General features: G+C 45.6%; 1 protein-coding gene across 6 annotated transcripts in view; it reads right to left on the reverse strand.

The window, feature by feature from the left end:
* Positions 1-13,756, reverse strand: part of cadpsb (Ca2+-dependent activator protein for secretion b) — a 52,586-nt gene that overhangs the window by 21,990 nt on the left and 16,840 nt on the right. For all 6 annotated transcript variants that reach the window (XM_037448255.2, XM_062564071.1, XM_037448261.2 and 3 more), the window contains exons 4-11: positions 7,942-8,022; positions 7,506-7,739; positions 6,111-6,232; positions 3,394-3,505; positions 2,559-2,698; positions 2,171-2,237; positions 1,857-1,965; positions 1,548-1,760 (exon numbers count right to left, since the gene is read on the reverse strand). In XM_037448255.2, the coding sequence (XP_037304152.1) occupies positions 1,548-1,760; positions 1,857-1,965; positions 2,171-2,237; positions 2,559-2,698; positions 3,394-3,505; positions 6,111-6,232; positions 7,506-7,739; positions 7,942-8,022 (1,078 nt within the window). The remainder of the gene's footprint in view (positions 1-1,547; positions 1,761-1,856; positions 1,966-2,170; positions 2,238-2,558; positions 2,699-3,393; positions 3,506-6,110; positions 6,233-7,505; positions 7,740-7,941; positions 8,023-13,756) is intronic.

Here is a 13,756-nt window from a genome sequence, read left to right on the forward strand (position 1 = left end):
AGGTGTGTAGATCAAAACACGTGGTTGTTTACGAGGCCCCAGGGGGTTGGACAGAGAGACGCTATCGAGTTGCATCATGGGATGTAACAAAATGTGACGTGCGCTTTAGCGTTTTTTTGGTAGGAAACTGGTTGTTTGGGAAGGAAACAAACTAATAATAATTTGTGCAGATCACTCAGAACCTTCATAGGACTCTTGTTTACGATCAGTCGCCTGCAGCAGAGTCAAGAGGGCTGAATGTCATGGTCCCAGCGCCATTCAAGACCACCAGGGGGTGAAACATGTACGCGTGGTGTGCCACAATGTTTCAGGGGGGGGGGGGGGGGGGGGGGGGGAGGAGGTCTGTGCCATTGTGAGGAGGCTTTCAATGGCAACAGCTGGCATCAGAAGAGTCAACTAACAACAAGAACGATCACATACTGGACAAAGAAACCAATGGAGAAACAACATAGATTATGTGATAGGATTCTGAGTAACTGATCCAATTCATGTCTCTATAGTTTTACACCAATGACGTACAAAGATTAAAATACATTTTGGGCTTAAAATATTGTATTAGTATCACTATTATTATATATTCTCTTTGTTATGACCCTGGATGCTGATTTTTAAAATATGAATAAACCAAAGCCAATCCGTTTTTTCTGAAATGAATCTGAAAAAAGTACAAATCTTGTTCTCTACTGAAAAAAAAAATAATTATTAAACTATGGAGTCAAAAAATGCACACAAAAATGTTGATTTCTGAATAGCAGGATCTATTATTGTGGATGGGTAAAAGTCTGTCAACATTACGTTCAGTGGGGTCTAAATTAGTGTCGTTATGGGTGACGATTTGCTTGTGTGAGGAAAAATGCCGCTGACGATTAACAAATAAAATACAATCCGTCCCTTCTTTGATGAGGGGGGGGGGGGGGGGGGACACAAGAGACAGTTACAACAGAAGTTGGTACAGATGCCACACTACTGTAGACACTCTTACCTTCACTTTGCTACCTGACCTGTGAGCTGCTTAGAGGTGCAAGTACAGCGACACATTGGTTAAAACCCTCAGACCTTGTTGTCTGGCTCGGGCCGTCGTCCTGTGACGCGGAACCGCCTGAGAAACTGTCTCAGGAGCGAGACCTAAAAGACGCCTGAGGACAAGCTCTGAATTCAACCCCGGCTGGCTTGAATGTTTCAAAACCGTACGCATGGTGACCTGTTTAGATTTTAAATCAAAGTTTTGCCCGATAAGAGCGTTGTTCGGGTGGGTTTATTGCTGGTGATGGAATAGCATGGAATTGCACCTTTAGCTAAACACTGTGGTGGCAGAGGGTGACAATGAGTGAAAGTCCATCAGATGCTCGGAGGGATCTGTGAGAGACCAAGGCGTGTGTGTGTGTGTGTGTGTGTGCGTGCTTGTGTGTTAGTTCTACCACCACCACGTTTGTGACTGCGGTGCGGAGCGCGTGGAGTGAGACATTTATGGGTCAGAGCCCTCGCTGCGTTGTGGATGAAAGCTGCTTCCTGTTCCAAAGTGGCCGTGTTCATTTCAGGCTACTTACAGAACTGGGAAATGGGCGCGTCCATTTGGGCCGAGGCGCCCCCTTTGGAGTTGAGCTTCTGGACCTGAGTGGGCGGGACCGGTTTGTGGGACTGGCCGGTGGCCCGGTACATGGCCTGGACCCACAGGATTCGGTCCTGCTCGTCATCGCTGGCGAAGATCACAGTGTCTCCTTCCTTCACGGCGTTGAAGAAGGCCCTGCCGCCGTCCAGGCCTGGGCACAGGTGAAGGAACAGGTGTGCTGGCGTTAGACCGCGTGCGCTCACGTGAGCGAGGAGTCACACGGTCTCAGGTGCAGGCGCCGTCTGACCTGGCTGCGGGTCGCTGTAGTCCACGGTGTAGCCGTCCAGCTGGAGGAGCTCTTGCGGTTCTGACTTTTTCTCTCTGTAGCTGCACATGGCGAATGTGTACTGACTCACCTGCGGCACGTAGAGTCAGCGATCAGTTCAACGAGCGAGAGACGCAGACTGACGGACTCTAATTCAAATAATGACGTTTTTAATCTCATTTAATATTCTGCCAGCATTATAACACGCCCATATTGTGACCCAGTTGTTTAAAAGTAATCCTTTAAAAGCCTGAACGGAATCGACCTCCACACTTGGCGTCTTTGCAATAACTCACCTGCACAAGCACAAAGAAACGCTTCTTCCAGCGCTTCCAAACATTCTTCCCAAAAGCCCACAGATACCTGTCAGAACATTGAAAACAAACAAGTTGGTCTCACGTGACACGAAATCACTGATTGATGCGATGAAATGAACATGAAATATGATTAAATTTCCCTTCGTATTTGACATATTTTCCGATAGCTTGTGATGAAGATGAATCTAAACTAAACACTGGCATCCACCAGGGGGAGTAGTGCACCTCACAGTATTTTTCCATGGTACGTGACTAGAAATGAGGCCATGGAGCTGAGAGGGCTGGAGTTCCATGAGAAAAAAAACGAGGACAATAAGAGACACGCAGGAGCGTCACTCCGCGGCTCGCCCTGCGGCGCCTGTCCTACCCGCAGTGTTTCATGTTCTGGGGCTTGTCCATCCGTATGGCCAGTTTGATCCTCAGGTCCTGGTCCGGGCACGCCTTGGTCACCGTCATCTTGTGGAGCTCCGATTGCTTGGGGCTGTTAGGAGTCGGGTGGAGGACGACCTGCACTCAAAATGAAAAAAAAAAAAAACACAGAAAAGCAAAGAAGTGAGACGGGCATCAGTGTGGCGAGGGGGGGGGGGATCTCTGATGGGTGCGTTTGCACGTACCGTCGATCATGTGTTTTATATTTTTTTTAAAGTGAAAGAACAAAGCGAGTCGGGGCAGAGGAACAGAATACTGCTTTGCTCTGCCCCCCCCCCATCCCCCCCGAACAGGACTGCCGCTGCAGAGATCAAAGGGCCTCGTCGCAGCCAAGGTCACTTCCACTACGGGGGGGGGGGGGGGGGGGGCGTCGCTACCCCCCCAATGCAAACACCACCACCCGTAACCATTTATCACTGTCACCTGAAAGCATTCACGCCTCGGGGGGGGGGAAACGATAAATATTCCCGCTCTTCACATTTTGAGGTCAAAGGAGCTCAAGATTTAAATAAAACTCGAGGATCAGAAATCTGATGTTGAAAAAGCTGCAGAAATCTAAGCGGTGGAGGAATCAATAGGTGGCGTCTGAATCACGTCCAGGTGGCAGTTTACTGACGGCTCAGTTGAACTTATTATTAGAATGTCAGGAAAAAAATGAAGTGATCACACGAATGGATGTCTTTCTGTTTGTTTTACAGGCCACAGAAGGAGTAGTTTGAAGGTGAGGAACGCAGACAGCACTCAGGCAGCAATGGGAGTAATGGAAAGGTTACCCGGCCCAGCTCTTTGTCCTCCAGGGCCAGCACCCCTGTGCTCTCTGTAAACAGCTTCACCTTGACACCGGGCAGAGGGTGGGTGGTGGTGAAGTCCCCTTGGGTGCCCCACCTTAAAGACACAACAGAAGACACTCCAGAGGTTAGCTTCCATGACAGCGGCCCCTAGACAAGACTCCTCCTGCAGCAGAGAGCTTCCAGTAGCCTTCACTTGTCGATAAACGTGTGGAAGGGAGACTTCACGTTTTCGGGAATGAAACCCCAATGGAAAATGAGGTAAAAAAACAAATAATTAAAATGAGAGGAATATGATCTCCAATTTGACATCGTTTTAGGATCCACTCCATTACTGTTTAAACATTTCACCCTTAGAAAGAGCCACAGAACGTCAAAGTCAGGGAAGAGACGCAGAACATTAAGTACACACACACAGCACCTTGCTCCTCTGTCTCTCTTTCTTAATGTATTCCTGCTATTTATATACCAGACATTTTCAAAGCTGCTCTTTTTTTTCTTTTTTTTTTCTATACAACAAAACAACCCGTCTTATCAGCCAACATTATTTCGTGGGTCTGGAACGGAGAGATGAAAAGAGACGCCACAGACGGGCTAAAATTAACTTCCGCTGTCGGGTGTGTTATATTTATTTAACTCCTTATCAGTGACATGTCTCAGAATCAAGACCATTTCTTTGTAGAGGCCCTTTGAAACACGGATGTGAATTAAGAAATGAAACGAAATCAAATGTCATGACAGAAGAAGATTAAAGACTAAAACACAAACATAACGGTCGCAGTTCAACTTCACGTACGAGGCTACATAGGACCATGTAGAGGCTCATGTTATCCACACAGAAGGCACCAGGTGAGAAACTATTAAAACAAGATACCGATATAGATATATCAGCAAATCCTGCAGGAGCCTTATGGAAATTCCATTTTCACGCTCATGACCATACAAAAAGTGAAATGCTTTGTGGCCATGATGAACAATTAAAACCAATCATAGAGGATTTCAATGTGAATATATTTCAGATGCCCTCAGAAAAATGTGAACCTTCCCTTTAAGAGAAAAGCACTAATAACGACTAAAGCTCGTCATAATCAGCTTCGCCTCCACGAGCCCGAAAGGATTACGCAGGGAAAAGGCAGGTTTATTGTTACGCAACATATAGGGGCTTTTGTTACTCTGCGTTGCCATCTGGGCCGCCGACATAATATAAATGCTTGAACGCTGCATCTGCAGCGAGGTATCGGGGACGTTCTGTCAGTTTCCCTTCCAGCCATTTCTAACCTTTCATAATTATCACCACTTACACAAAGACACCGTTGGTTACCGCATTTGCAGAAGAGCTGCTGCGGGGAGGTCGCTGTGAGCCGCGTGGATTCGCGATGGAAGCGCCGCGCTGCCATGAAGGTGACCTTGTGGATCAATCGGAGGTTTATTAATAGGTGTGACAGCGCTGTGCTCTCACAGCTCCCTCGCCGCTGCTTTGCTTTGCTTTGTTTGTGCTCAAGTCGGTGCAAAAAAAAAAAAAAAAAAAAAGAACAGAAAAGGTTTTTCCGTTCAAACGTCAAGAATCAAGACGTTTTTGTTCATGAATCAAATGAAAGTGTCGAATCCCAACAGTGTGTGTGAGCGACGCCTTCCTGAACACTAACAAACGAGTCCACGCAAACAGCCTGCAGTAGTATTTGCATTAATACATGTACGTCACACACGCATTCCTCTGGCCTTGTTCTGCTCTAATCCCCCTCCCTCATTCACGTCCCTCCGTCTCTCTTGTACTCTCTTCGTAAAATGGCTCTTGAATTAGCGAGATCAGAGGAAGAATTTCGGCTTGGAAATAACTGGCATTTGCATGGATGGACGTTTCCTCTTTTATCTCGTGCTGTGCAATGCTAGTTAGATAATGCAAATTGGTGGATATATTTACCAACGGATATACTTTATGTGCCTTTAGCAAACCTTGTGTTATAACTGTGTATAAACTGTGAATAAAACTGGTCTACAATAACAAAGGATGAGGTCAAAAATAATTTAGGATGCATGCAAACCACCGGGACTCGGAAACAAAAGGAAGTGAACTTACAAACGGTGCCATTTCATTTCATACTTGACATTCTGCAGCGTTACACAAAACATTTTCGCAACTTGGTCGGCTGAGTCAGAAATCACTCAGTCAAACAGGTTTCTGGGTTCAGCTGTGAATCATGAATGACTCAAACAGCTTTAATAAAACAGAGACAGGAAAGCTTTCTTTCTTCCCCGTAGGTTTAGAGGATTTGCTGTTATGGCCCAAGAAGGTGCAAAATGAAAGTTCAATTAATTAAATCTATTAATCATTTGTATGCCTGAAGAGTATTTGCATTTACTTCATTTAGAAAAGATACAGGTAAAATGAATACATCAACCGCAAGAACTCAAAATAATGAATTCAATTCAAAGAAATATATATTTGCAACCTAACCCCCCCCCGCCCGAGACGCTTTGGCAACGTAGGTTTGCTCCATTTTTCTTGCAAGAGGTTTTCACTCTGAAGCAAATCACAGGAGGCACCAGAGCAGCAGATCAGTGTCAACAGTGCAACATCCAGCAATGTCAAGGAGAAACTTGTGGTGAGCTTTTATTTGGTGCAACCCGATAACTCTAAACGTGCACACTGTTCACCTGTATAGATAAAGTGTACGAGTGCACATGCACCCTCGGGGCCTTACGTTGGCTTGGAGGCCTCTGCTTGGTCGGTCTGCAGCTTCTCTCCTCCCTCCACCTCCATGGTGCAGTAGACAATCCTGTTGGGAGCCAGAGACTTCAGGCCCACCACTTCCATGATGACCACCTGGGAAGCACAGAGCCCGCGGTGAAGGTTGTAGACGAGCGATTCATCTCTTGGCATCTTTTTGACAGGTATTTCAGCAACAGTAACCCTCGCAAAATCACTGTTAACACTAATAACTGCACTCACTCGAATGTATACTTAAACAGCCAGTTAAATTACAGCCATTCTTCCTGTACAATTCTACACCTACTGAGCTACTTGTAAGTCAAATCTTACAAGTAGGTTTTGATCAGCCAGTTAATACAATAGTGTGCAAAGGGAAACATTTCTAGTGTGGCTGAAATATGAGCTGCTGTCAGGATGATTCATCCGCTTTGAGTGAAAGTGTCCCCCGGATCCACCGATGTCTTCATGCTGCCAATTTATTTAGTTTGACTGTCGCTTTATCAATGCAGCAAACTTGGTTGGCCCCCTCATTTAAAAACTTTAGATGAATATCCACGGATATGTAAGTCTATCAAGATGGTTAAAGGAATGAGGTAAGATATTAAATGTTAATATATATATATATATGATTGAGCTAGATTTGTAAAGAGGATTAGTACTACAACATCTGCACATTGTCACAGTGGTAATTCCGTTGAGTTATATTGAGTTAATATGAGTTTTCAAACATGCATTGGGACTGTATTACAGGTGATTATTTACAGATTTTCCCGTTTGTTAATGAGAGATTTCCGGCAGGTGCTACCCGACAAACACTTTCATACTTTCCCTTTCAGACTTTTACCAAAGCACTATGGAATTACCTCACACAATAGCTAATTGCCGCAAATCGTTTTTGCCTTCGAATGCCCTAAAGGTCGTGCCCACTGTGACAAAACCAAGCAGTGTCACATTCGCTGCACATTGTGTTCTTCCTGATTGTGAAATCGCACCGCGTCATAATAAACGAGGTGTGATTGCGCACACTGTGGTGACAGCTCGTCTCAGACAAGGTGGTGACAAGATGAGTCACATTCTCCAGTAAGGAGCAGGTAAAGGTTTTTTGTATCTGTCGGCCTGTTCTTCACGTACCATCTGCTCAACGCCCTAAACCGGTCTGCTGTCTGTTTCTATACTTAGGCCTGAGCAGACAAGCAGTCGACGACAGCTCTGATTTATGAGATTGGGTTTAGGCGCGGCCAGCTGTAGGTTTTAGTTGACTTTATGTATTTTAATGAAATAATGCTCTATTTGGTTTGCGTTAGGAATCCAGAGATGTAAAAGAAGAGTTTTGAAACACATACCTAATTACTCATTTATATGTAGCCTCGTTACTAATGCACTATACCTCCAGAGTGAAGGACAGAACCACATCAGACTTGGACAGCGTGTTCTCATCCTCCTGGCCCATGTCGATGATGGAGGTGTTGTGTCCGCGCTTGAGCTTCTGGAGTTTGAACTCCCCTCCCTTGGACACGGGCATGCTCTCCAGATTGGCCATCAGCTGATTCACGGAGGACTTGAGCTCCTCGATGAACATGGCCTCCATCTCTTTAGACACAAATTTGGGGAACTTGCCGCCCTGTTGAAAGGCAGAGAAGGTTCAGCAAAACGATGACACGCGCAATCAGGTAATAAAGATTGGGATTTTGCAAAAAGATGATATTATAAAGGAAAGAAAATTGTATTGTAAATTGTTTACCTGTGGGTGGAAGTCCCATACTAGCGACATATTAACTATCCAACAAAGCATATTAAGGAGTACCTCGCAGAATCCGACTCACCCTGGCAATCTGGTCTGCCATCTGAAGACGGCCATCCAGTTCTCTTCGGATCTGTGCGGCCTGCTCGTCCAGGTTGTCCAACTATTGGTAAAACACAGAGGAGCATATCAATGAGGTCACATGACCAGCCCAACGATGCTTAATATAGCCGAGGGTTAGTATCAAAGGTCGCCTACAACCTGACTACTGAAAGATGAGAAATCCCCCCCCAAAATGATTAAATAAATATGCTACTTATATATACATACACTAGCCGGCCACTTTATTAGGTACACCTGTCCAACTGCTCGTTAACACTTAATTTCTAAGCAGCCAATCACATGGCGGCAACTCAGTGCATTTAGGCATGTAGACATTGTCAAGACAATCTCCTGCAGTTCAAACCGAGCATCAGTATGGGGAAGAAAGGTGATTTGAGTGACTTTGAACGTGGCATGATTGTTGGTGCCAGAAGGGCTGGTCTGAGTATTTCAGAAACTGCTAATCTACTGGGATTTTCACGCACAACCATCTCTAGGGTTTACAGAGAATGGTCCGAAAAAGAAAAAACATCCAGTGAGCGGCAGTTCTGTGGGCGGAAATGCCTTGTTGATGCCAGAGGTCAGAGGAGAATGGCCAGACTGGTTCGAGCTGATAGAAGGGCAACAGTGACTCAAATAACCACCCGTTACAACCAAGGTGGGCATAAGAGCATCTCTGAACGCACAGTACGTCCAACTTTGAGGCAGATGGGCTACAGCAGCAGAAGACCACACCGGGTGCCACTCCTTTCAGCTAAGAACAGGAAACTGAGGCTACAATTTGCACAAGCTCATCGAAATTGGACAATAGAAGATTGGAAAAACGTTGCCTGGTCTGATGAGTCTCGATTTCTGCTGCGACATTCGGATGGTAGGGTCAGAATTTGGCGTCTACAACATGAAAGCATGGATCCATCCTGCATGGTATCAACGGTTCAGGCTGGTGGTGGTGGTGTCATGGTGTGGGGAATATTTTCTTGGCACTCTTTGAGCCCCTTGGTACCAATTGATCATCGTTGCAACGCCACAGCCTACCTGAGTATTGTTGCTGACCATGTCCATCCCTTTATGACCACAATGTACCCAACTTCTGATGGCTACTTTCAGCAGGATAATGCGCCATGTCATAAAGCTGGAATCATCTCAGACTGGTTTCTTGAACATGACAATGAGTTCGCTGTACTCAAATGGCCTCCACAATCACCAGATCTCAATCCAATAGAGCATCTTTGGGATGTGGTGGAACGGGAGATTCGCATCATGGATGTGCAGCCGACAAATCTGCGGCAACTGTGTGATGCCATCATGTCAATATGGACCAAACTCCCTGAGGAATGCTTCCAGCACCTTGTTGAATCTATGCCACGAAGAATTGAGGCAGTTCTGAAGGCAAAAGGGGGTCCAACCCGTTACTAGCATGGGGTACCTAATAAAGTGGCCGGTGAGTGTATATATTAGGGCCGGGACTCAATAAAAATATTAATCTAATTAATTAGAGGTTTTGTAATTAATTAATCGAAATGAATCACATTTTAATTGCATAAATATTTGACCTGAGAACAGTGAGAAGTCATTTTTTTCACATGGATTTTTATTTTTGTTCAACCAATTCCGGCAGACAAGTGTAGAAATAGCATATTTAGAAATATAGTACTTTCAGAAATTCAGGTAGCCTATAGGTAAGTAGACCTTCTATAAACTAGGTCTTTTTAAGTAGACCAATACTTTCAAGTACATTCAGAACATTGGTTATTTGTTCAGACGTGGACTTAGTTACCCTGGTCCTTAAACCAGTCATCTGGTGCAGTGTGGGTTGGGTGTGGGTCCTTGTACGTCCACGCTAGCTGCTAATTGTGTTGCGTTGAGGTGATACTTGAGGCTCGATGTGAATTCCTTGTTGCACAGCTTGCACACAACCACGCTCTTATCGACGCTTCCATCCGTGTGTTTATTATAAGAAGATTTCCCATTCACGGGGCCACCCGACACGGTCTCGTCAGCTTCTTCGTTCATGTTCACTGTGGTTTGTTGTTGTCTGAAGTCATGGACGCTAGTTGGTGCTCCAGTATAATCGGTCCCCCCCGAAACTCATCCAGTGAGAAACGTTCCGCGGTGCAAAAAATAAGTGTAGAAATGCGTAAAAAATGTTTAATGTGTTATTTTTTGTGTAATTAATTAATCTTTATTCACATTGTAATTAATTAATTGTAATTAACGCGCTAAAGTCCCGGCCCTAATATATATATATATATATATATATATATATATATATATATATATATATATATATATATATATTCTTGTGAACCTGCAATAATACGTTGTTGAGGCTTGTAATGATTCATATTGAATATTGAAATTCAAATAGTGAATGAAGAGATTTCCGTTGGTCATAATGACAAATGGTGTATAGCAGGTAGATGTAGAAAAGGTTAATGACGAGTTGCAGTTTGTCGTGACGGCTTCAATCACAGCAGCATGGCAAAGAAAAATCACACACGAAATCCACCAATCTCTGATAGGAACCATGCTGCGGTCACCTAGAGACCTTGAATAGTTTGTGCAGATGTCTTTTCAGAAAGTGTTTGGAATTTCTCTCTTTTTTTCATTTCAATCAGCATGATGAAAATCCAATGGCAGAGCACGGAGAAAGAAGTTGGTTTTTGCCCTGGAGTAATGGAAAGCAGTGACATTCATGTCATCCTCACATCAATAATAATAAATCTGAGTTGTTTATTAGCTGACACAGGGAAAAAGAAGAGAGGGCTGATGTATCTCTCCTGCTTTCTGCTCCAGCGTCCTTTAGTTATTGTCTCAGGCAAAACGTCTCATTCTTGTCAAATGCGATGACGTGACTCACCAGTCACCATTATCTGCAGCACAGTTGCACCTGAAACGTCACGAACATTTACACACATCGATGTAAATGTAAAAATATACTATCCCTTGTTATGCTATATTAAGGTTTACACAAAGGAGTCCTTACAATTGTGGGAAATCCGATGCTATTGTTTTCATGGGGGAAATAGTTGAGGAATAATATTGGAATATGGAATAATATATTTAAACTGAAACTTGCAGAACAGCGTGATCTTCCAGGCAAACAAAATTCTAATGAATGAATCAGTACGAGGTTAAATCTTAATTTTTTGGTTACGAAGCAGGAGGAAAATACCACAAGAGAACCTGATCTATCTTTGAAAACTGCTCTGCCCCCCCCCGCTGCTTGGACGCGTGCCACAGCTGACCTTTCTGTGCCTCGTGGTATTTCACCCAATCCTTTAACATTAACAGGCCTCGTCTTTCAGGCTTTACTCTATTGATTCTCTGCCCCTTGCAGCAATTCTTTCTAAGAGAGAATGGGCTGAAGTCACAGAGCAGCCGTTAACTGGGGGAGAGGAGGGGGGGGGGTGAAGAAGCAAAGTAACACACAAAAAACCGGATGAGAGATACGAATGACTGCTTATAACACATACAAAATAAAAATGATGGGCATCATAATCCCAAGCGGAGGAGCGTTCTTTTTTTGCTGTTGCGCTTTCAGACATTCAGACGATGTGGACTTTTCTGCGTTCCGTAACTGATTCTGATCCACTGACGTGAACACGATGAAACGATGTCAGCCAGATGGCGTCGCGAGTGGAGGACAGTCGGTGTGAAACCATCAAAGTCCAGTGTGCTACCAGTGGCGGCCACTGAGCAGCCACCCTGCTGCATAACCCAGAGTTCCTGTTTAGTAGAGCACGTAATCAGACGTCGCCACCAGCTGCAGCAGAATGTCTGCCCTCGCAGCCCAGTGTTACAAAGCACTGCTCTGCCACACAGTGACACTCCAGCGGTGCTGAGCATCCTGTGGCAGGGAGTCCCACACACTAGTTTATTCCTTTTTCTTTCTATTGTCACATTCAAGCACAAGTGTGACGGATCCTGATTGCGTTCCTGCCCGAGCCGGGCCCCCACGAATGTCTCCCTTAGCGCCGCTGCTGGCGGTCGGCGGCGACCTGTCAAAACGCCGGGGCTCCGGGGCGCCTCTGGACCGCGGTGCCAGCGACTGTGTGACACGCGCCTCCGCCCCGAAAGATCTGTCACGGCCGTGCCTGGAAATCCGGGCAGCTTGGCTAGTCGTGTGTCTGACGATGCATTTTTTTACGGTCTCGTCCACGGGCCTCTCCCCCCCCCCCCCCTCCACCCCCCCACAAAAAAAAATACAAGAGACGCAAAAAAGACTGCCGCGCCTCAGCAAAACTAAACACTGCAGCGGCAGATCATCTCCGTCATTGTGACTGTGTGCCGATTGCAGCTTGCCTGCAAAATGGCCAACATGAGAGGGGGGGGTGACTCTGAAGCATGTAATGTGAAGGGGGGGATGGGGGCAAGTTTCTTCCATTGTTCTCCGTCTCTCTCCTGACGAGAGGGAAAAGCAAGTGGCCCCCAGTGGTGGAGCTGGAGGTCAGTGTCTGCGTGAACCACTGTAGCGGTCGTCACCCCACACAGAGCCCCCCCCCCCCCCCGCAGCGACCCAGTCTTATCAGGCCTACAGCTACTGAAAGGTCACTGTTGTCAATGGCCCACAGGCATGATGTAGGTGAACAGGCAATCTCATATAATTTAAAAAAAAAAAAAAGCTGGCTAAAATGGACGTTTTGCTCTGCGTTACAGGACCCGACAGCGACGCTGCAGGTAAACAAAGGTGACGCCGCCCCCCCGCTTGCCGAGCTGACTGCAGGTTAAAGGTGACGGAGCGGAAGCCGACGGGTAGTTAACAGCACAGCTGAAGACAGATATCCAGGTGGATGCTGAGACGTGAGCAGCAGATAACACAGCCGGCCTTGGGCGGTTTCTTGAAGAGAACAAAGGCTGCGCAGACAGAACGGTGCAGGACGGGACCTGGAGGAATTGAAGCAGCTGCTCTATATTCAGGCTGCCTCTCCGTGTACGTACCGCGTGAATTTAAAAAACAGTGTGTACTGAGAAAGAAAGCTACTCTGAGGGTGCAGCGACATACTAATTAGGAAATGTATTAAAGAGTTGATGCTCTGAATAATTCTCTTTCTCAACCTCTAACTTTTTAATCAACTTTGAGAAACCTCTTCAGTCTAGTGCGGAGCTTTGATATTTTCTGTCTCTTGGTCTTGTTGAATGCTAAATTCAAAGTTAATTTAACTGAAAATATTATCAACAGACTCAACATTTCCCTTCAGTTCAACATATGTTTTTAGAATTTACAGCACACAACTTATTTTAGCCGTTTTTGATTCCCACTCATCAGCTAACTTTGCAGATGATATCTGCATAAGGGATCATCTTAAAATGATTGGGGGGGGGGGGGGGGTGGGAAAGGGCATCCTCCCCTAGAATTTGCATTTCCCAGATTCCAAACCTCACGTTGCTTTTCAGCACCACTGTTTTTTTTTTGTTGTTCCAGCTAAGAGGTGGAGAAGCCAACATGGGAGATGCTTTCATCCTCTCCCAATGCTGTGTGCAGTGAAGAGGCTCCATTACGCAATTATATCAGCTACAGGCTAAACCAGGAAGAGCTCAGGCCTCATTTCCCAACTAACAGTTGCTGACAAGATAAATTAAATTAGAGGAGAGGGAGGGAGGGGTCTGCCGCGAAGCCTGTGTGAGGGAAAGCAGATTTGAGTGCGGTGTGTCAGTTGGGACGCAGCGGGGCAGGACGTGATTTACAGTCCAGCGTGTGTGTGTGTGTGTGTGTGTGTGTTTTAGGGTTAGGGTTGCGGGGGGGGGGGGGGGGGGTCTCATTCTCATCTGTGTGTGCATAGCTTACTTTCACT

This window comes from Pungitius pungitius, chromosome 8 (genome assembly GCF_949316345.1).
Source record: "Pungitius pungitius chromosome 8, fPunPun2.1, whole genome shotgun sequence".
Lineage (NCBI taxonomy): Eukaryota > Metazoa > Chordata > Actinopteri > Perciformes > Gasterosteidae > Pungitius > Pungitius pungitius.